The following is a 16,607-nucleotide window of genomic DNA, read 5'->3' as shown; positions in this document are numbered from 1 at the left end:
CGAAAAAGCCCGAAAAGGTCGATTAATACATATAGTCAATATATCTATATTTTGTCTTTTTGTCTTTAGTACGAAGAGGGAATCATATCAAATAGAAAGACAACGCTCTTCTCTTATAGATCCTTGGTGCGCTCATCGCTCTCAGCAATCCACTGCTCAAGCTTCTTAGGGTCGCGTGCAGTAAAGCCGACCTTGAATGGCTTTGGCTCAGTTGTCAAGGCTGTCGCAATCGAATTGCATTCAATTGCATTAAGAATTGGTCGGTCGGCGACCTCCTTTGCCGTGTCCATGTGGAAAGCAGTGATGAGACGGATAAAAGCAGTAAACAGCTCACGATTGGCGAGATGTGAGCCTGCACACATACGTGATCCCGCTCCATATGCGTAGTGGGGAGTGCCTGCACCCTCATTGATCTCCATATAACGCTCCGGAATAAATTTATCAGCATCCTTAAAGTGGTCTTCGTCGTAATCGGCAGCCCAAGCATTCTATAGGCCCCTGTCAGCATAGTCCGAAGAGTGAAAGAAAAGAGCAACATACCATGAAGAAAGTCGTGCCGGCCGGAATGGTGGCTCCATTCCACTGGATATCCTTGGTGCTCTCGCGTGGCAGACAAATGGGAATAACTGTCCAGAACCGCAAGATCTCCTTGACCAGTGCAGTCACATACGGGACCTTCTCTTCCACTAAACATTTCTCCCAAGCATCCCCATCCGGGTAGACCTCCATAATCGCATCGTATGCCTTTTTCTGAATTCTTTGGCCGTCTTCGGATGCCAGATAAGCAATTCCCATAATCAAGTTACCCGGAACAGTGTCAAGACCTGCCGAGACCATAGTCAAACAGATCGATTTTACCTCAGCTAGAGGATAGATCAGTACTCACTTGAACATTCACGAAATCATTTTTGTAACTCACCGTCATTCAGTTTAGCTTCGGGATCCTTCAAGATATTACCAGTAATGCAAGGCTTATCAGTTCCCTTAGCGATGCGATCTTTGAGCATATCAAGCAAGTAGGTCAGATATTTATCACGGCGACCCCGGAAGTCGGCGGCCTCATTGTTCATCTTGGGGAAGATGCGCAATAGGGGAATGTAATCCTGCCAGTTGTTGGAAGTGCTGCGGAAGTTGGACACGCCACGCTCCACGTCCACAATCTCGTGCAGGAGTGTATCATCCACGTTCCCCTCGATACGGAACCCATAGTTCAGAGTCAAACTGGTGTTGAGGGCATATCGCTGGAAGTATGCAGTGGGATTCACATCATGCTTGCCGTTCTGGCTATCCCGGTATAACTCTTTAATACTGGAGTTGGATTCGAGGTCGATGATGGGCATATAGGATTGTACCGCTGGTCGATTCAAAGCAGTGGCAGCTGCCTTACGGCGTTTCTTGCAGGAATCATCCCACGGGGAGGTTCCGACAGTGAACCCTTGTGAGCTAGACACGACGCTGTGGAAGGTGTGGAATGTCGGGCGGGAGATCAGAGCAGACGAGTCCTTGATCCACAATTGACGGACAGATTCAAAGCTGTTGGCGAACACGATACGCTATCAGAGGCATTAAATCAGAAAATCCAACTCGAAATCAAAGTATTTTGTACACTGACCTTGTTTCCCATGCGGACTTGGAAAACTGGACCGAATTTCTTCGCCCATTTCCCCGTAACTGTTGCATGCTGATCTCCTAATTGTAGTAGGTTGCCAAAGATAGGTACTCCAGGGATCTCCGGGATACCTTTGATCTTAGGGATATCGGTGCGGTTGAAATAGCGAATGACAAAATAAATTACCGTGATAACGGCGACTGCAACTGTTTGGATTGCCATGGTGTTGAGATGCAGGCTTCTGTGAGAGAAAGAGAACGCATGCATCTCTTATAGCCCTTGATCGGCATATTTCCGTGTCTCTCTCATGGCTATTATCGGCAAGAAGATGACATGGCAGCCAGTCATAAGTGACAAAATCCAAAGTAGTCTCTCATAGGCCATCAACACCACAGGGTAATTGTATCCACAGCGCAGTGACGGAATGTTCATTCCGCACTTCCAAGGTTCCCCACGGAAGCTGTTCCTTACTAAGCATTGTACTATGTACATATCCATGGATCCATTCATCCCATCGGTATTTAGATATTCAAGTACGAATTCATTAGATCAAGATTTGACACATAAAATCATTCATCTAGTTATACATTTAAACCATCGAATGAATATCCTTGGCACCAGAACGCTAAAAGAAAAAAACAAAACACAAATTAATGTACAACCGATCCCATTACGGTCTTACACTCCACATGAAGTTCATTCAAATCAATCGTACCCTAGCGAGGTTGTGAAGGGGGCAGTCCACCTTGAGCTGACCCATGACTGTAGACACGGTGATGTGTTGGGGTGGACACAGTGTCACCAAGCGATCCTGAAGGTCGTTGGTGGAGTGGCGGTATCGATCCAGGCCCGGATGACTGAGGGGGAGCATAGCTACTCATGGTGCCTCCGCTCATAGAGGGATGTAGAGCCGACGGAGGAGTATATGAACGACCGAGGCTCGCCAGCGATGCCATTGACCGGCCAGCCTGGGACTGGGGAGGAGGGGTATTGTGTCCGTACTGTGAAGATGCACCGGGTAAGTTGACAGGGGTGGACCGGTGGGATTGCGGCTGATGCGACCCACTGACCATTGTTTGCACATGCTGTTGATAGCTATGTGACTGTACTGCAGTTGGCGTTGCGGACTGGCGCGAATGCATACCATACAAGCTAGCGGAAGACTGTCCTGGCGTTGGTGGATCTTGTCGCGATCCATATGGAATACTAGAACGTGGGCCAGGTGACCCTTGTCGATATGAAGTCGGTTGCGAGGTCATATCTCGGGATCCAGAGGGCATAGGTGCTTGAGCGGAGGAGGCTTGCGAAAAAACATTGGGATAAGCCGATCGTTGAGAGGCATTTGTTGGCGGGGGAGTCGGCGCTGGGGACGGGGCAGGAAGATTCGTCAAAGGCACCGAAGATTGGCTTGGAGTTGCCGTGTAAGATGAATAGGAGCCCTGGCGGCCGCTTTGCTGCTGCTGTGATGGAAGTGATTGAGCCTGAGGCTGCGGTGGTGTTTGTTGCGCCCGTGGATCAAAACGTGCCATCCAGTCGTTATTCGCCGACGTGCCTGAGCCGCCATGAGGGGTTCCATAGCCAGGATACTCGTATCCGCGAGAAGATGGCTGATATTGGCTTTGCTGGGCATAACCAGGGGGCTTTTGCGACATACCTGACATGATAGTGTCTTCATGACGAGGGGTTGCGCCAGCCTGGTATACAGGCCGTGTGTTTAAGCCTGTGGTTACGCCAGGGGCAGTTGGAGCCTGCTCGCTGGCAAATCGTTTGCGCGGCTGAGGCTCTTCGGGTTCATCATTAAGGATGCTCATAATGTTAGACCGTTTAGCAGGCACCTGACGAGTTGCGTCGGGGGCAGGGGTAGCACTCGGGCGAGGGACATCCTTCACTGGCGACAACACAGGGCGTGGTGACTGGGCTAGACCCATGGGTTGCCCTGCGAGTGAGTAGTAGGGTCTTTGTGCAAAAGGATCGCGGTGAACAGACGAAACGTCGAGTTCTGGTCTAAGCTGTTGGGTTGGCGAGCCGGGGGGTTGTGTTAGGCTGGGGTGACGTGAGTGGGCCGATGAAAGGAGAGAAGTTTGCTGCTGTGCGGGCATGTAGCCTTGCGCAGACAAAGGTTCCATTCGTGGCATATCTGATGGCATAGAGCCAGAGTGGCGCGTGGACATTGGTAGTTCTTGCGTCCGGGAAGTGACATGGGGCAATACCGAAGAGTCTCGTCTATCCTCTGTAAAATACCCAAGGCGTGGGCCCTGAATGCGGTGGGATGGCCCTCCCTGCGCGCGAATGGCCCGAGTCGACTCTTCAATCAAAGTTGCAGTAGAGGGCACTGGTGAAGCAGCGGAAGCTTGTGCGAGTGGCTGGTAGCGACCGACATTTCGCTCCTTATCGGGTGGAGGTCGCCCATGCAGAGACATTGGCTGCGGTGAGAGACCAACAGCCTTGCCTTTAGGGAATCGTATTTCATCGGCCTCAGCCATAGGGTCCCCATGAGGGGCAAGTGGACGAGGAATAATAGAAGACGGAGTCGCCTCGTATCGTCGCTTTGGCGCAACACTTGGAGTAGGAAGCGGTCCTGTGGGCTCGCCGCGCGCCTTCTTCTCCTCTGCGTCTGTTAAAATCAACTCGAAGTCTTTCTGACCAGAGTCCAGGCGGCGTTGATAGAAGTTTTTGACCTACATCATGCAAGTTAGCCGGCTAGGCGACAAACACAAACAAAGGGCGAAAGGGCCGAATACATACCATCACCGTTGTTTTGGTCTTCATCCAGCCCGAGATACCCTCGAAATCACGGCCAAAATGTCCCAACAAGGCAGGGAAATCGCGCTGCTCCGGTACAGACCAATAACTCGTTGGTTGCAAGGAGCCATAGCCCGTCTCAAGCTGTTTGCTTGTCAGAGACGGGTCAACTTCAGTAGACTCAAATATATATACTCCTTCTTTTCCCTTTCCTCGTCCCACCCTACCTCGCGGGATTGGTGTTGAAGATTCTTTCTCGGCACGCTCTCGTTCCCGGGACTCGTACCCTTCCAAGATCTGATCAGGGGGCAATTCCACCTCGCTTCCAGGATGAACTGGCGCTGGGGGTACAATTGGAGGCAGATTTCCCTGTGAGGCTACCACTTGAGCTTTCGGATCCGGTTGAGTAGCGGTCTTCACGCGCCGTGCAGCCCGAGCAGCTCCGCCTCGTCCGCCACGCCGAGACGGTCTTTCCACCGGTTCGCCGTCCTTGCCAAGCTGAGCCCGACGGCCAACTGGCGCGCTTTCTGCCTCGGCGGACTCGCCAAACGTGGGTGCAGCTGCACGACGTGGACGACCGGTGTCTGTGACAGCGGGTGGCTCCTCCTCGCCAACAAAGTCAGGTTTCACCACACTTAAGTCTGCGATGAGGGCGTTTGACTTTGGTCGTGGGCCCTTTTTAGTTCCCTTCCGCTTACTCCAGCGCTTGCTGAGCTTGGCCTTGTACTTAATCTCTTCCTTGGTGAGATAATAATGTACGATACATTGCTGGAAATTTCGACCGGGCAAAGATTCAGCAATCTTGCCCCACTGTTTTGGATGTGCCATAAAGGCGTCCGTGAAAATCATATGCTCCTCCGGGGTGAAGTCATTGGGGGGTGGCACGAAGCCGAAAACATCCAGAGCCCTGTTGCACTCAATGGTGTTGTTCACATCTTTATAGATGCGAGCCTTTACCTCCCGCGGTTCGAGCATGTTGGGGATGATCGCTTCACGGCCCAAATCGGGCCGAGCAGTAGCCATCTTGATTCGTCGACGCTCAAGCTCTTCTTGCGCGGAGATTTCAGAAGCTTTCAAAGCATTGAGAAAATCGAGCTCACTGTTCCCTTTGTACCGACGTCCTTCGCGACCTTCAGGCATGGGCGCCGGTGTAGTTGGAACGGTGGAAACTTGAGGAGAGGCTGGACCAGGGGTCACAGACTTCTTGTCCTTCATACGATCGAGCTCCCAAATAGCCATTCGCCAGTGCTTATAGTGAGACACGTATTCGTCCCTAAGGATTGCGTTTTTCCTAAAAGTTTCCGCTTGCCACTGTGAAAGTTGTTTGCTGAACGCGTCCCTGAGACGATTTTGGGTCGCAATGTTCTCATGGTATACAACCATATCTGAAATCGGTGTTGGGGGACCTGAGTGCAAGAATGGAAGGCTTTCGACAGTAACCTCACCCGGACGTACCACAGGGGGAATGATCGTTTCCGTAATTGGCTCTGGCTCGCGCTCGGGTAGGGTAGAAACAAAAGAGACTACTCGCTCAGTGCTTGGGTGATCTGTTGCCTCTTCATCCTCTACTGAGGGCAAAGGATCCACTGGTCGTTCTAACACTCGTTCGGCGAGTGCTGCGAGGGGACGTTCAATTGTCTGCTCGTCGGCTACCATGCCAAGTAGTTGGATTTTAAGCAACAGAGCGACGACAGCCGAATCTTCCAAAGGTGGTGGAGGCAATTCTGCTCGGAGTGACTCCATATCCTTTTCAAAGATCCGCTTCCTTTCATCAAGATACTCCTGAGTAAAAATGATCTTCTCTCCATCGTCCTCGTCACTTGAACCCTCAAAATCCGGTATCAAGGAGGGTTTTTCGGTACCGCGCTTCTCGGAGGGTTCATTGACATCAATTGTTTGAATGTCAACGGCTGATAAACTACGCCGTGATGGGAGGTTCAATGACGGGGAAACAGGCGAGGGTTCCCTCGCAGGTTTATGGGGAAGAATCTCGCCACTCTCAGGCTCATCTATATGAGGTGGTAATAGAGACCGTGTGGCTTCACTGGCAGGGGAAACACCTTCGCTCTCATCGACTGGCTCTTGTTTCGGTAGTGCATTGGGAATCGAAGGTGTTCGACCATAGCCAGGTCGCACCCATTGCTTGCTGCCTTTACGGCCACGCGGGGAGGGATTCCATTGCAATGCTCGAGGGCCGGTTGGAATGCCAGACGATTGCATTCTAGGCGACATGGAGGGCTCACGGGATAATGCGCGTGGGGCAGGCGGTGGAATTCTTGTAAAAGTAGGGGAAGAGGTGAGCGAGTTCGACCTCCCGGCCCCAAATGCTTCGTTGGGCCCTACACTCGAATCTTGCCGAGTCATGGCAGCTGGACCGGTGGGTGGTGTTACATCAGGGAGATTGGTAGTTGGTTTAAAGGGGCGAGGAGACGCTGCTTGCTGCTTGCCAGCCTCCCAGGGGCCTTCAAAGCGGCTGCGAGACTCAACAGGCTGTGTGATGTCGGTTCTTTCTGCCTTGGGCCCTGTAGGAGGTTGGGCTGGTTGGCGTTGCGGGACTTCACTTCGGTCTCTCTCTGTGGGAAAAGCAGAATTGGGTGCCGTGCGCTGGTCTGAAGAATCTCTGTTTGGAGCACTTGTGATGGGTGCGGCTACCGAGCCAAAGGCGGGCACCTGGGGGGCGGCTGGAGGTGGTGAGTTCCGAATGAGAGGTAGGTTCTTCGTAGCATCGGATCGAACTGCATCCATTCGGGGAGCATCAGGGCGAAGAGCATCCGGTCGAGGATCATCCTGTCGAGGAGCATCCGGTCGAAGAGCATCGGGGCGAACAGTATCCGGTCGAACGACATCCGGTCGAGGAGCATCGGGGCGAATAACATCGAGCCTGATGGCGTCAGGTCGACCAGCACTAGCTCTAACAGCGACAGGATCGTCTCGTTCGGAGTCTCGTGTAGGTTCCAGGTTCGGAATGCTAGGAACGGTTGAAGGTTTCCGACCATGATCCACTTGGGGATGGTCAGGCAGGCGATCTACTAGGCTTGGTCCAGGGCCAGGTGCTATAGGAGGATGCGAGGAAGTGGTTGAGCCGCTAGCTGCCCGGCTATCTGCACGGCTTGGAGGGCGGTCTCGTTTCCAGAAGTCCGCTGCGCGATGGTCCTCGCGATCAGGTCGTCGGTTGTCCCAATCTTCACGCCGGTCAAAACGATCTCGACGGTCCAAATCGCGATCTAATTCTCGATCTCGATCTCTCGGACGTGGAAGATCTCGGTCACGATCTCGGTCCATCATCCGATCGCGATCTAATGCACGATCCCGGTCCATGTCTCGATCTCTATCGCGATCCACCATCCGATCACGTCCACGCCACTGTTCGCGGGATCGACTGCGGCGACGGAAAAGATCACGATCATCGAGGAAGGGTGGACGACCACGGCCGCGGCCTCCTTCCCAATCTCCGCGACCACGCCCTCGCATGCCTCCTCGGTGTATATGGCCACCATTAGGAGGGGGACCCTCTGGCCCTCCTGAAGATGCAGACATGATACTATCCCTCGAGTTGCGTCGCATCCGAACCAGATCAAAATCGCGCCCTAGGGGCTCCCTTATGTCCCGAAAGTCGCGTGTCGGAGATCTTGAGCGGCCTCGGCCAAAACCAATCCGGTTGTCCCGAGGATCGAAATCGCGGTCGCGACGAACCCAGTCCCGGTCCATATCTCGGCGAAATGGTGGGCCATCGCGGTTATCTCGAAAGTCGCGATCTCGGTCACGGTCTCGTGGGTCGCGGTCACGAAAGTCACCACGGCCATAACCTCTGCCACGACCACCAAAATGGCCCCCACGAGGGGAGTCAACAAGGGCCCTTGGACCACGCGGTGGGTCTCTGCCAAAGTGTGCAGGTCCGTCGTCAGGACCACGAGGACCGACCGGGGGGCGACGGTCTCCAAATCGCTGCGGAGAACGGTCACGGGAATTGAACCCGGACGATGGGGGGAATCGGGAGGACATTATTGCGTCATGCTATCATGAAGCTATAGTCTGGGTTAGCGCTCCAGCACGTTCAATGTACAGTGCAAATCAGCCCAAGGCGGTTGGAATGCAGAATCCATCACCTACCCAGAGATGGAGAACGCTCGGGAGGGTCTGCACGTGACAAGCAATGCACGGACCCTATGGACAAAAGGTTAAAGGGTACCCGATCGGGTAAGGTGTAATCTGTTTCAAGGAAACCCAATATCACGTCGTGTTTTTGTTTTGTTTTTTGTTTTTTTTGTGGGATTGGAGTGCTAAATTCCAAATGGATAATTCAAGTTGACAGGTTGACAGGTTCGAGATAAGGGGATTTAACGTGGAAAACAGAAAACACTGGCACGTTAGAAGATCGGCAAAATCATGCGAGCTCCTTGCGCCGGATGTTATGCAACACAAATGCAATATGGAAGAATGGAGAAGGAAACCGAGAAGGAAACCGAGGAGAGAACCGAGTAATATGTTGGAAGATGTAAGAAGATGAGTTCGTGAGACTTCAAGGAGCTCTGAAGGAAGGTTGTGTTGGAATCAGTTGTCACACTAGAAGCGCTGTTGACTCCAAATTGCTCTCGCCACCCTTTCCAATTGCTCTTTCGTGATTGTCACATCGATCTCTCCTGGGGCCGACCTTTCTCTTCCAAGCAAATCCTTGAATGGAATAGTCACCTCATCCCCCAAAATGATCACCCTGCTGTTCACTTTTTTGATGATGGTGTGCTGGGTGCGGTGAGCGCCTCTGTCGGCCTGTCGCCATAATTCAATGCTGACTTCAGGGTCTGATCTTCCCACTTTGACGGCAATGACTAGATTCGCGTTCCCAGCTGTGGGACTCAACCAATAGTCAATGTCCCGTTTGAGCATGGTGGGTTTTTGAGAAACAGCCACTTCGACAGCGACCGTCACCGATCCTGAATCATCGACAGCATCTGGGGGGACTTGAGGTCCCCATGCGAAGTCGGCTTCCTTCCCCCTACCCTCAGCTCGAATCCCAGATCCGGAAAAGGCCACGATCTCGTTCTCCACGTTGGGTCCCATCCGTCCCAGTTGTTTTGACACTTCACTGGCAAGAGTCCCTGTGGCAGCCCCATGCTCTTTGGAAGGCATTTTCACGAGTACTAAGCTGTGCTCTATATCGTACGAAAAACGAACTTTTGAAAAGCAGCTACTGCTTGGATCGAGGAAGTCGTGCTGTAAGTCTACAGGGTCAATAGAAAAAAGTACATGTTCAGGTTCTTCAACTGCTCGTTCGCGCCTGCCAATTTCATCATCTAGTATACGATAGAAATGATGCCTTCCTTGATATTGGTACTTTCTAAGAGGTAGACCCTCCAGGCAGCCATTTTTATGATCGGGAGAGCAAAGGGCGGGCTCAGTCATTTTGTAGGAGTCTGGCACTAAATATGGAGAAATCAATTATGAGAGGATATCTGGTACAAGTAGTAGGAAAGTGACAAGAATGATGTATTAATGGTAGAAGGTACGTCCCGTGACCTGGTCCGGGTTAGTCTCTATTGGATAGTATTAGGCACTAACCCGATTTAATGTTAGTGTGGTGGATGCCCAGGTGTGCTTCCTAACTCTATGTAGTTATAGTATGTAGGAATAATGTATTAAAATAGATAAATTACTATGTAGAATATAGAGTGCTAGAGTAATACTGACGCTTCAATATTATGGCACATGCTTCAATTATTCAAAGCTACCTAGGTATCTCCATGGAATCTCCCGAGGTCAAATTGTAGATTAACATCTAGATAGACACCTTAGGCATTAGGGTGCCAAGGCACCAAGGCATCGAGGCCCAGACTCATGCAGTTCCCCGCCAAAAAAAAAAAAAAAAGAAAAAGAAAAAAAGAAAATTGATCAACTGCCCCTCTCTTCTCCGAACCAAGCTACTTTCTATTTAGAACTGTTTTCCTATCTTCTCATCTCACTAACCCATTTCAGCGAATTTATTTGTTTACACCTTCTATAACTACATATTCCCTTTCTTTTCTTTCCCTTCCTTCCCTATTCCAATCCCTCGCAAATATGGGCGCCCAGCAACCTTCAGCAGTCCCCTCCTCAGTTACCGACTCCGTTCTCCAAAGTTCGCAACCAGTTCCAGAGGGCTCTCATGTCGTGAGCGGGGTGGATTTCGATAAGTTTCAGGGCCGAAATATCACTGTCGCGGAGATGGTGGACAGCATGGCCCATACCGGTTTCCAGGGCAGTGCAGTCGCGGAGGCTGCTCAAATCATTAATGAAATGGTACATCTAAAGATGATTGCAATCTTTGAATCCTTGAAATTCTAATGATCTCCTTAGCGCGCCTTCCGTGATCCCGAAACTGGAAACAAAACTACCATCTTCCTCGGCTATACATCGAACTTGATTTCGTCCGGTCTTCGTGACACCTTACGTTATTTGGTGAAACACAATCATGTTTCCGCAATCGTGACCACTGCTGGCGGTGTGGAGGAGGATTTGATCAAATGTCTGGCCCCAACATATCTCGGATCGTTCTCAACTCCCGGTGCTGGACTTCGCGCTAAGGGTCTCAATCGCATTGGCAACCTTCTCGTGCCCAATAATAACTACTGTGCCTTTGAGGATTGGGTAGTGCCCATTTTGGACAAGATGTTGGAGGAGCAGGAGGCTGCTAAGGTTAAGGCTCGGGAGACTGGCGAGGAGGAAGACGAGCTTCACTGGACGCCAAGCCTCATCACCGAGCGACTGGGTCGTGAGATCAACCACGAGGATTCAGTTCTGTACTGGGCGGCCCGGAACGGAATCCCCGTGTTCTGTCCTGCCCTGACAGATGGATCTCTGGGTGACATGCTTTACTTTCACACCTTCAAGTCTTCCCCGCAACGACTCCGGGTGGATATCGTGGACGATGTACGCCGTATTAACACCATGGCCGTCCGGGCGACACGTGCCGGTATGATAATCTTGGGCGGTGGGCTGGTTAAGCACCACATTGCCAATGCATGCCTAATGCGCAATGGGGCTGAACACGCAGTGTATGTGAATACTGCACAGGAGTTCGACGGTAGTGATGCGGGTGCACGGCCGGATGAAGCGGTGAGCTGGGGCAAAATCAAGGCGGATGCCAAGTCTGTCAAGGTGAGTTAGTCTATTGTCTTATTTGGGGCCGAGCTAACTTGAAAAAAAAAAAAATCAGGTCTATGCTGAGGCTACAGCAGTATTCCCCATGATTGTGGCGGCTTCCTTTGCTCGTGCCGAATCCCAAAATTAATTTCACTCTCGAGTCTCGGTATCGGGACTTATTGCCAAGCAACGCGGGAACCCGCGGTCTAGAAATGGTTTCTTTTTCAAAGAGCCAATCAGCATCAACATCAAAAAGTGGTCCATTTTGGGTTTGAATTGTTTCAATTGTTTCAATTGTTTCAGGATTGGATTCCCATACAATCTGTCTATACCAAATGGTCCACGGGTAACAAATGTGCCGTGCCTGAAACCGAACAGTTTCCGAGCCAGGGATTGAAAAGTCCAGTGGCAAAAGGGAAAGGGGAAAAATTCGATAAACCGAGTTCGCCACTCCCAAATTGATATTCCCCTGAGTGGGGGTCGATCAACACACACCGACTTTGTATAACAATTGTATAGGTCAAATATTAGATATCAGCTGATATAAGGGTACCAGCCCTACCGAGATATGTCCATATACACTCCGTACACTCCATATAATTTCCATACAGTTCAGTCTAGTCTACCTAGGTATACCGACCCACTCACTTTTCCCCCCCGGATTCGCCCTTTTTCTTATCTTTTTTCTTTTTTTTTTCCTTTTTTTGTGTTTTTCTTTTTCTTTTTCTTTTTTCTCTACCTTCTTCTCTTCTTCCCTTCTTCTTCTTCCCTTACCTACCTTAGTAGGTATCTACATTCTATTCATTCTTTTTATCTTCTCAATCTCCCGGACCCCTTAGGTCGAGTCCCTCCACATCTGGGGCCGCAACTTTCTTATCCGATAAGCCCTTATCAATCTTTATACAGCGATCCTTCCAAGGTTGGGAACCGGTGCTTTATATATTAAACATATTGGGGCTATTGGGGGCTTTCACTTGGAATTACCATGGACCCCTTACCTAATTCAACAGTCCCAGAGACTGAAGTGGAGGATACGGTGAGACCGAATACAGAGACCGAGAACCAATCCCCCGAATCATCACGTTCAACTCCTCAGCCTGTACCAATCCTGCCCTTTGAAGAGCTGGAACATGCATATTGGGCAGAATACGAGGAGGACACGACCATCCCAGATGAGGACGAGATGAAAGAGATCGACAGCGGTGATTCTGATTACAGTGCCAGTGATCGTAGGTGTCAACCTTACAAGCACTCAGAGAACATCCAATGTTTACTGACCTCATGATAGACAAGTATTGGGAAAATAACTTCTTCCGGGATTTGGGAGATCCTGAATACATTCCCACCGAAAAGGCCCGTCTTACGTGGACATTCAAAGGTGTTCGGGGCACCCCCGAGAACCCCAATCGTGATAAAATCATTCGCTCCCCGCCAGCATTTGTTGGAGGATATTGGTGGCGCATCAAGTTCTACCCCCGGGGGAACAATGTCAATGCATTGAGCGTCTACCTCGAATGCTCTACCACAATGCCTGTTCCAGAGGGCAAACTACCTGAGACGGAATTTACAGTCCGTCGAGGCGCAGCCGATGCCTCACTGGATGATAGCATCCCGGATATTCAGATAAAGACTACTGCCGCAGATGACGCGGTAGCATGGTTTGAGAACTACAAGTCTCAATATCCTGCGACCAGGAATAACCCCCAATCTGATCATGGAACCTCGGATTCTTGGCGTGTGCCGGCACAGGTCGGTGTCATTGTATACAACCCGCAAGAGCCACGCACTGGGTGGATGCAGTCTTCCTGTCATCAATTCAACACTCACAACCTGGACTGGGGGTGGACATATTTCCACGGCCCTTGGGACCAAATCCATTCACGCCGGCGGGGTCAACATCGTGCCCTCTTAAACAACGACACGCTCTCGTTTGACGCATACATTCGTGTAGTAAACGACCCCACCAAGTCCCTCTGGTGGCACCCAAGTGATTCTGAGCCAACTTGGGACAGCATGGCCTTGACCGGTTATCGACCTCTGGGTGACTCGATCATCAATCATAGCCCAGAGGTAGCTGGGCTTGCATCGTGGCTGCACATTGCTCCATTTTGCAAGATTATTCAGAGTATTGACGTGCTTGAACATCTCACCAATTCCGATGCTAGGCCGAAGCCTCTATGTGACGCTCTTCAAAGGCTTATGTGGCAGCTACGCCGCCGGACGCTGTCCCCAAGCTATGTCGATACCGACGCCGTAACTACCACTTTGCGCAATCTACACGAGTTTTCGAGCGATGTGTCCGAATTTTGGGAACGCCTGCGTCGCAACTTGGAACTAGAGCTGAAAGGAACGGAGGCCGGCAAGCAGTTCGCTCATCTTTTTGACAGTCCGGTTGTATATAATCTGTCCTCTGGTGGCGAAGCCACAGTGAACATGCTGCCGACTGAGTTCAATTCGCGTCTCTACGTGCCAGTTGGTCAAGCCAAGTCTACTTCCGAAGCCATTAGTGGATACTTGAGTGCTAAGCCCGGTCGTTGGTCACTTCCATCGCTGCTTCATGTTGAGTTTGGTCGCCATACTCTGGACAAGGCCAATCGCTGGCAGCTGCGGTATGACAAGGTGGAGCTAGACGAGGAGGTAGATCTGGCTCCGTGGGTGGTTGATGGCCAGGGTAGCAAGTATGTGCTTTATGGCTATATTGTTCATCGTGGCCGCCGCACCTCGGGCAAGTTCTTTAGCATCCTTCGCCCAGCGGGTCCGGGTACCACATGGCTAGCTTTTGACGATGGCAGTGACAACCGCGTGGAGTGCTTGACCCAGAAAACAGCCATGGGCCCACACCTTGGTCTTGATCCTTCCCAAACTGTGGATCATAAGAAGGGCCATGATGTACCTGTCGTGGTAATGTATATCCGTGGCGATATGGTATCAGAGCTTTTGCCTGGTCCGCAAGGACCTTGGGAAGTTCCTGAGAGCCTGAAGCAATACCATGAAACAGGCGTGTATCACACGGGTGGCAAGCCTACGGATGATGTCCAAGTTGAGGTTTATTCGCTTCCCCAGTATGACCAGCTGCCGAGCCTGTTTGACTCCTACGATCTCATGGCGCAGGCCAGAGCGGCAAGCAGTGTCATGTACATGACACTGCCCCGCTCATCACGTTTGGTAGAACTCCGCAAAAGAATTGCTATATGGAAGTCCTCAGGCTCTGAGCCCGTTGGTCCCGAGCGGATTCGTTTCTGGCAGATTGGTAACTCGTTTGCTCAATCTGGATCATCGCTGGCGTTTGATCGCACTACAGATCTAAATGTTCCGCTAGATCCTTCATTGAACACCATACGGTTCTGGATGGAAACCATCTCGGAGGGTACGTAATTTCATTGATCTTTGTTTCTAACCATCATCAGCCGCTAATCCCCAGCAGAGGATGCTCGATTCTTCGCCATTCCAGACCCTCCTGCGGTTACCACCTCGGAGGATAAGCCGGATGAACTTGTCGTCGAGGAGTCGATACACGAAGCTTCTGAAAATGTGGCATCTGTGACCGAAGGAGATGCCGTGGCTAGCTCATCAGGAAATGCTTCCTATGAGGGACCTGTTACTTCAGATATCACGAACTCTATCGTCGATGACGGATCACTGCCTCCATTGGCCACATTGGCTCCAGAGAATGTTACTTTTGCTGCTGAAAGGCAAGAACAGGACGTGGTGCTAGCTGCTGTCGCCGCCCATGATCAACAAGCCACGGCGGCTATTACGGCAACCCCATCAACAGAAGCCACAAGCTCTTCTCCCGTATCGCCTTCCGAAACTGAGTCTTCTGCACCAGAAGTTGCACCTCAAGCACAAACCCAATCTGAGGTCAAGTTACCTGTTGGCCATACATACTATTTTATTCAAATGTTCGATGCGGACAGTCAAGTGCTTCGTACCGTGGGGTCATTCTTTTCCAAGCTTGACGCCAACGTCAAAACGTGCATCCGACGCCATTTAAAGCGGCCTCTTCGCCAAGACTTCCTCATGTGGAAACGAGTCGATGGTGCTGCCGTTACCACGGTGTCGCCTGCTGATACCTTCGACGATGTTGTCGCTCCGCACGGAGCGAGTTTCATCGTCGGGGATAAGTTGACCAAGGACAAGTAAGTACACAAAGGTATATGGATTTCAAGGTTAGCTCTTTGATTCTAACACATACACCCAGGCGTACTCAACTTGCTTCATCCGGATGTTTCACTAGTCCCGACCGTCTGGTTCAGTACCTATGGGCCGATTCTCGCGGCCATCCAATCCAAGGTTTCACCGGCATTAAGACCATCGAGGCCACCTTCACACAAGACTACTACAGTGGTTCCTTCCTCAAGGGCTATCGCCATGGTAGAGGGAAACACATCTCGAGCACAGGCATGATCTACGAAGGCGACTTTATCTTTGGCCGACGTCACGGCCAAGGCAAGCTAAATTACCCCACTGGCGACTCATACGACGGTGATTGGGTCGAGGATGTATGCCATGGACAAGGTACTTACGTTGAGAAGACGACAGGCAACAAGTATGTCGGCGGCTTCAAGGATGGTAAACGCCATGGCAAGGGTATCAGCTACTGGGAGGTGGCCGATGCAGAGTTAGATCTATGCCAAATCTGCTACACCGAGGAAATGGATGCAGTTTTCGCCGAGTGTGGTCACCTTTGTTCCTGTGTGACTTGTGCGAACCTCGTGAGCCTGTGTCCGATGTGCCGCAAAGAGGTCAAGAAGGTGATCAAAATTTATCGTGCATAGACTAACATCTGGTATCTCTTGGACTATAGACGGGATTTTCCCTTGATTTTCAACTTTTTGAGCACTTACATTCATTTAGCGGTGATTTGGGATATGGGGAGTGGTGCGATTGGGGTTTTATGTACTCGTCATTTTTGGTTATATATACGCATACCACCCTGGTGGATATAGATTGATCAACAGTCCTTATACGGCCTCTATACTTGACCTATACATGATATTCTTAGACGTCTTTGATCATCAAGTTGCTTTTTTATTTTTTTATATTTTTTGAAACACAGTTTGATCTTGATTGAACAAAAGGTATATCCAATGCGCCGGGTCCCGGACCTAATACATGATGCTTTTGACTTGCCCAAAGA

The 16,607-nt window shown here is 50.9% G+C and overlaps 5 protein-coding genes across 5 annotated transcripts; 2 read left to right on the top strand and 3 right to left on the bottom strand.

Moving 5' to 3' along the window:
• Positions 1–113: 113 nt before the first annotated feature.
• Positions 114–1,831, bottom strand: PGRI_095040 (cytochrome P450; the record flags this gene model as incomplete). The annotated part of the gene is made up of 4 exons (XM_040797217.1): positions 114–488; positions 541–863; positions 920–1,553; positions 1,613–1,831. The coding sequence occupies 4 exons, from the start codon at positions 1,829–1,831 to the stop codon at positions 114–116; spliced, it is 1,551 nt and encodes a 516-aa protein (XP_040650028.1).
• A 494-nt stretch (positions 1,832–2,325) lies between these two features.
• PGRI_095030 (MYB DNA-binding domain protein) lies at positions 2,326–8,353 on the bottom strand (the record flags this gene model as incomplete). Its single annotated transcript, XM_040797216.1, has 2 exons — positions 2,326–4,287; positions 4,355–8,353. 2 exons carry the CDS (start codon positions 8,351–8,353, stop codon positions 2,326–2,328), a joined length of 5,961 nt encoding a protein of 1,986 aa, XP_040650027.1.
• Positions 8,354–8,914: 561 nt separating this feature from the next.
• On the bottom strand, positions 8,915–9,478 carry PGRI_095020 (uncharacterized protein; the record flags this gene model as incomplete). The annotated part of the gene is made up of 1 exon (XM_040797215.1): positions 8,915–9,478. One exon carries the CDS (start codon positions 9,476–9,478, stop codon positions 8,915–8,917), a length of 564 nt encoding a protein of 187 aa, XP_040650026.1.
• A 927-nt stretch (positions 9,479–10,405) lies between these two features.
• Positions 10,406–11,491, top strand: PGRI_095010 (deoxyhypusine synthase; the record flags this gene model as incomplete). The annotated part of the gene is made up of 2 exons (XM_040797214.1): positions 10,406–10,624; positions 10,682–11,491. 2 exons carry the CDS (start codon positions 10,406–10,408, stop codon positions 11,489–11,491), a joined length of 1,029 nt encoding a protein of 342 aa, XP_040650025.1.
• Positions 11,492–12,452: 961 nt separating this feature from the next.
• PGRI_095000 (putative MATH and UCH domain protein) lies at positions 12,453–16,245 on the top strand (the record flags this gene model as incomplete). The annotated part of the gene is made up of 4 exons (XM_040797213.1): positions 12,453–12,696; positions 12,756–14,834; positions 14,892–15,606; positions 15,669–16,245. The coding sequence occupies 4 exons, from the start codon at positions 12,453–12,455 to the stop codon at positions 16,243–16,245; spliced, it is 3,615 nt and encodes a 1,204-aa protein (XP_040650024.1).
• Positions 16,246–16,607: the final 362 nt, after the last annotated feature.

The sequence above is a fragment of the Penicillium griseofulvum genome (genome assembly GCF_001561935.1).
Source record: "Penicillium griseofulvum strain PG3 chromosome Unknown contig_15, whole genome shotgun sequence".
NCBI lineage: Eukaryota > Fungi > Ascomycota > Eurotiomycetes > Eurotiales > Aspergillaceae > Penicillium > Penicillium griseofulvum.
Note: the sequence above shows the minus strand (reverse complement) of the source record. Positions and strands in the feature narration are given on the sequence as shown.